We start from the raw sequence: 6,000 nt of genomic DNA, 5'->3' as shown, positions 1-6,000 counted from the left end.
TGGGGAGAGCAGGGGTGTGGGGAGAGCGTGGGTGTGGGGAGAGCAGGGGTGTGGGGAGAGCAGGGGTGTGGGGAGAGCAGGGGTGTGGGGAGAGCAGGGGTGTGAGGAGAGTGTGGGTGTGGGGAGAGCAGGGGTGTGGCCTTCTTTAAGGGATAGTTGTAGTTTACTAAAAGACATTTTATCCTAGATGCCAAGCACAATGGCTAAGAGAGACATCCAGGGAAAGAATAAGATATTCAAGCGCGGGCAAGGACTATCATCATGGTCATCATTATCATCATCATTATTTGAGATGGGGTTTCTTTGTGTAGCCCTGGAATCAGTTCTATAGACCAGGCTGGCCTCTAACTCACAGGGATCCACCTGGCTCTGCCCGCTGAGTGCTGGAATTAAAGGTGTGCACCACCACCGCCCAGGGTGTACGGGTTTTTAAAGGAAAGTAATAGTTAAGTGTCTTCAAATTAAGCATATACACCATGTTGGCAGCTCTCAAGCTATTTTCAAAAATGAGAGAAATTCTGCAGAAAGTGTATTCAGGTAAGGTGGGGATGTGAACTTTGAATAAACAAGTGGTCTTTGGAAACTGGGAGATAAATCAAAATGAAGAGACTTCCACTTTAATATTCTACACAACCATCATGTTCCCACACTACAATTTATGGCTGTTCAAACTACATTTCATAGGGCTACTCTCTTTGATAAGTGAAATTATAGGGTGGCTTCAGAAGTATCTTAGGTGGGGTTGTAATCCGATAAGGGTGAATCAGAAGTCACTGGGGTTGCACAATGGAATTAGAAGGTACCCTTTAACTATAAAGGGGACTTCTGACAAGATGTCTATAAATTTTCAGATCTTTATCTGAAGAGAGAGAAGAGCCTTTACGAAATGTTGCTCATTGTGTTGGAATCCTTGATTCTCAGTTTCTAAAAGTCTTCAACACAGTTCCTAGGGGCCCCTTTCATTGCTTATGTCCCCACAGTGTTCCATCTTTCCATTCCGCCTCATGGTTACTAAGCTGAAACGCAGAGAGTGGAACTCCATGAGACTGGCCACAGCGGGATCCCACCAAGCACTGGTTGACTGCAGACTGAACACTTGGGGCTCATACAGGCTGGAGGAGATGGCACAGTGATCAGCCCTTAGCCATAGAGTGGCCATCATCCTACCAAACTCAAAACCCAATGGACTTATCTATGTGCTAGAACAATGGTCAGTGTTCTTAAAAGACAACAAAATATGGACTTAGCAAAATCACAATCAAAATGTAAAAAGTTGCCACATATGTGCAGAGACATGAAAAGTATGGGAGAAAACAAGCATAGACAACCAAGAGCAAATTTGAAAAGACATTTTTAGAAAAGAAATAGATGGAATTTACACAGTTGAATCTTCAAACTGTAACATAGAAAATTAAAAAACTGAAAAAAATGACACCAGAGACTCAGTGACCTATCAAGGAACATTAGGCAATTTAGATAGTTTATGTTTGATCTCACTGATGCTTGGACCTGCTGTAGTCTATATCTTCTGGGAATCCCAGCCAGGACAAATTTCATTTCGGATATTACATTCAGAGAGGTGAAAACTGCCTAGAAATCCCATTTAGTTATTTTTTTTAAATCACATTTCTTGCTTCATTGTGTTTACATATTTCTTTAAATCCTTGAACATATGTAGTGCAGCTGTTCAAAACTCTGCCTGTGAATTCCGCTTCCCCTGTCATTCACATTGTTTCTGTTTTTCTCTGTCTCTTGAGTCATAATGGGAATAAAAATGGTCATCAGAAAATGCAAGCCAAGGACCCTGGCACCGTGTTTGTTAGCACTGAAAGAAAATAAAACTCAATCTGGGACAAAGAAACTCCAGCAAAGAGAAATACCAGAGAGCTCTTCCCTGGTGCTGAGAACAAAGGCAGCCACCGTGAAAAGATTATCGGGAAGTTTCTTCCAAAGCTAAACCTGCACTGACAATCCAAGAATTTCAATTCCAGATTTGTACTCTTTGCAAAACATTCAAAAATATGTGTCCACCTGCCCTTTAATAATGATAGCAGCTGATTCCATACTATCGAGGCAAGCATCTGTTGGTAAAGGTGTTCCTGATACTACCCAGCCCTTTTCCCTTTGAAGTACAATCAACAAACTTTTATTTCCTAAAATAAATGTGCTAAACCACCAAAATGTCCATCAACAGTATCAGCAGGTATACAGGAGAAACGATTGTGCTGTATCTGCTGTTAATCACTCTGAAATAACAATAAATTAATGGTACTTGTTACAGAATGGATGGACCTCAAACACATCAGACACAGCAAGTATACATTATCCAATTTCAATAATATTAAATTCCAGGTAAGACTAATGTGTTAGAGGAAGCAGATGTTTGCTTAGTTGGGGCGGGGGACAAGATGTTGAACAGAGTGAAGGGGCACTTACTACACATAGCAGTTTTGCTTGTAATGATGAATGGTTGGTGTACACTGTCGAAATCCACTGAACTGTGTAGCCAGAATGAGTACAGATTGTTGCATATGAATTATGACCCAAGAGCCCTGAGACCTCATTTCTAGAGAAAATCCAGCACTAGCAGCCGCCTTTCTGCCTTAATTTTCTTCCTGGCTGACCTAATATGATGCTGTATTCAGTGGGTGTTTATATGCAAAGACTGTGAATAGATCATTTCATGTTGATTCACATCTCCGAGCTTCCAGAAAAACCCTTCACTCCTCAAATGTTAACTCTTCCAAGCTCAGACTGGTGACTCTGACAATGCTCTGGTCACAACTCTGTCTTATTGCCACGTTTCAGAATTAACTATCGCCTCTTTGGTCCAGCGTTTACGAATTGTGAGGGTTTCCTAGGTGTCTAACGGAATGGTTGCTTCAAAAATGTGCTGGAAACAGTGGCCTCAGAGGCCCTGCTCTGTTCTGTTTCTGTTCTAGTACGAAGAGCCATGAGATACCATTTCCAGAGAAAATCCTTCATGAGCAGCCTTCCTGCCTTAATTCACCCCTGGCAGAACTAAACAACAGACACACGTGTTTTCTGGAGTCTCTCAACTGTTCATGGCCTCTGTTCCAGGGCACCCCTAAAAGCAAATTGTTGAGTATCAAAGAGGCGGGTGTGCCCCCTCCTCAGAAGGTCATAGGAAAAAAAGATTGTGACCTTTTAGAGCCGGGTGCCTAGATTTCTATCTTCCTCTGTACCCGCCTCCCTTTATTCTTCCTCTTTCTCTTGTAGTTTCCTTTTTGCTTTTTCTTGGTCCCATCACACTTTCCCAGCACTGCTGCTTGCGTTGGCTGTTCCTTCCTCACCGGTAGGACTGTTCTCCTTCCTGGGTTCTCATGGAGTATCCCTCCAGGCCCAGCCTCTTCCCCGCTGCTCCTCGCTCGCCTCCCTCTTCTGCTCCCAGCCCCGCGGAAAGCAGAGTTCCTCACGAAGCCCAGAGGTGGGAGGTGGGTCCTGGCGCCGGGTCCGCCCCTCAGTGCGTGTGCGAAAGCCTGTGTGGCGGTGACGCGCAGGCGGCGGTGGGAAGGGGAGGGAGAGAGAGAGAGAGAAAGAGAGAGAGAGGGAAGGAGGCCGCCGACCGCCCGGATTGCTGGGCTCCTGCGCGCTCACGCACCTCGCCGCCCGCCGAGGCAGGCGCAGGCAGGGCGCAGGCGGCGGCGGGCGGCATGGAGAGCCTGCTGGAGAACCCGGTGCGCGCCGTGCTCTACCTCAAGGAGCTTACGGCCATCGTACAGAACCAGCAAAGTCTCATCCACACCCAGCGCCAGCGCATCGATGAGCTGGAGCGGCGTCTAGACGAGCTGAGCGCGGAGAACCGCAGCCTGTGGGAACATCAGCAGCTGCTGCAAGCCCAACCTCCGCCCGGGCTCGTCCCCCCGCCGTCCGCCCCACTGCCTGCTCCTACAACCACCACTCCGGGCGCCACTGCGGCCCAGGAGCCTCTCCAGGACCACGGACAGCTCACACTCGCCACGCAGGAGCCGCCGATTCAGCACCACGGACAGCTCCTGGCGCAGCCCCAGCCCGGCGGCAGGGCTCCGGCTCCCCAGTCGCCCCACCAGCACCCGGTGGCACCCGGGGCCGCAGCCGACAAGGAGAAGGAGCGTCCCCCGAGTTGTTGCGCTGCAGCCGGAGCCCTGCTTCAGCACACATCCCCCGCCGCCCTCGGCAAGGGCGTCCTGAGCAGGAGACCCGAGTGAGTAGGGAAGAGGAAGTGGGAGAAGCAAGTGGGTGTGAGGAGGGGCAACCAGCATGTAAGAGTGAAGGACTGGGGTAATGTCAAGTAAAGCAGTGAAGATGCCTTGCGTAGGAACGTGTCAAGGAGATCCCCGCAGGAAGGGTCTGAGATCCGTGTTTGAGGGTTTGTGGTGGTTGGAGCAAAAGGAAGTATCTAGACCATCTTTGGGGCAAAGAATGAGAGACATGGGCTTAAACTGATTGGGGATATTGGTAACTTCTAGGAATTAACGGGATAAAGTTGAGGAAGATGGGGGTAAAAATTAAGCCAAGGGACTATTGGACGATTTAAGCTAGGAAAAATTCAGAAGGGAGTTTGCATAGTACAACTGTTTAAATAGTGAGGTGCCAAGAAGGCAGGCTTGATCTGGAGGATGGTTAAGAGCTTCAAAGGGGCTGGGGTCCAGCAACCAGGATTAGAGCAGTGAGGATAAGGCTGAAGGACAGCAGGGAACAGGGAAAGGGAGCCAGATACAGGGAGATGAAGGGTGGGAGACAGCGCTGCCCAGGCGAAAGAGGTGGCTCTTTATCTGATGCAGTGAGAGTCAAAGCCAGGAGTAGCTCACTTGGGGACGCTTTCTCCCTTCTGACCCAAGTGAGCATCTTCATTCTGTGTCCCTGCAGTGCCAAAGGGGAACACAGAAACAACCTTCCAGACTTGTGGGTGCCTCTGTTACAGCTTCAGGACTTACCTGGCTGGAGCTCGTCCCTGAGTCAAGAGCACACAGGGGTGCAGGGTGATTGGCAGTCACGGGGAAGGGAACAGTGAGAATGGAGACAGCTGGGCAACAGTTCCATGAATTCAATCCTCTGTAAATTTCTGTTGCGGCTACTTATGGCAAGACCTGTTTCTCTTTGGTTATTTGGAAACCTCATCTTGGATTCCAGGGGAAATGTTAATTGTCTCCAGGCAGTCTAAGGCCTGGAGGTTTTTCTTCACTCATGAAGTCCCTGGAATAAGAACGTGGGAGGAAGAGATGAAGGGGGCTGGAATGTTTTATCCTCTGTATTAGGGAAGCTTGACAATCCTGTCAGTGTTACTTCTCTGATTAGACGGGGAGGAAAGAACAGCCCTGTGGCAATCAGTACCTGGTCAACACTGGCCCTGATGATGTGATGCTACAGGAGAGGGAGGGGCAGAGTGAGGAGAGCTGAGCACCTCACTTCTACTCGGCTCACATGGGATTTATGTCTGGAAGACACTCGTGAAGATTGGCCGCATTTCTTAAGAGCTCACTTCTTCTCTGCCCCTTACCTCACTGTCTCTCCCATCGCTGTGAAGAAGGTGGGTCAGGCATGCTCCATTACAGGGTAGGTTTGACCAGAGCACAGGATCCCAGGGGTGGAGAGCTAGGATAACCCCGCTTGATAGACCCAACACATCTGATGCAAACCCTGAGAAAATTCTCCGTGGCCTATTTGACATTCAGTTTTATGACTGTCTTTCTTTTCTGGCATGAAAAGCAGCAAGGCAGTTTTTGCTCAACACCCACATCTCAGCTAAGGACAACACTCTTCCAAGACATTCTATAGCCCTTTCTCCCAATAGAGGGAACAATTCCACCTCACTTTCCTTGGGGGCAGCCATAGCAGCCTGGCATTAGGGTTCTCCACCTGAATTCTCTCCTCATGACATCTGGTGTCTTGCTTCTCTCCTGCTACATTCTCACTTTCTTTGCATCTCGCTGGGAAGCTGTGATCACGAAGGATTGGTGGCAGATCTTGTTCTGGGATAAAGGCTTCTCTGTAGCCCCC

At 48.5% G+C, this 6,000-nt stretch overlaps 1 protein-coding gene across 5 annotated transcripts in view; it reads left to right on the top strand.

The window, feature by feature from the left end:
- The first annotated feature begins 3,538 nt into the window (after positions 1-3,538).
- Iqsec3 (IQ motif and Sec7 domain 3) overlaps positions 3,539-6,000 on the top strand; it is a 103,297-nt gene continuing 100,835 nt past the window's right edge. For all 5 annotated transcript variants that reach the window (XR_001229355.2, XR_001229356.2, XR_001229354.2 and 2 more), the window contains exon 1: positions 3,539-4,204. Coding sequence is in view for 2 of the 5 variants with exons in the window: in XM_005365159.2 (XP_005365216.1) it covers positions 3,675-4,204 (530 nt within the window). In the remaining 3 variants the exon portion in view is untranslated. The remainder of the gene's footprint in view (positions 4,205-6,000) is intronic.

Source organism: Microtus ochrogaster, unplaced genomic scaffold (assembly GCF_000317375.1).
Source record: "Microtus ochrogaster isolate Prairie Vole_2 unplaced genomic scaffold, MicOch1.0 UNK1, whole genome shotgun sequence".
Taxonomy (NCBI): Eukaryota; Metazoa; Chordata; class Mammalia; order Rodentia; family Cricetidae; genus Microtus; species Microtus ochrogaster.
This window is presented reverse-complemented; position numbering and strand designations above follow the sequence as displayed.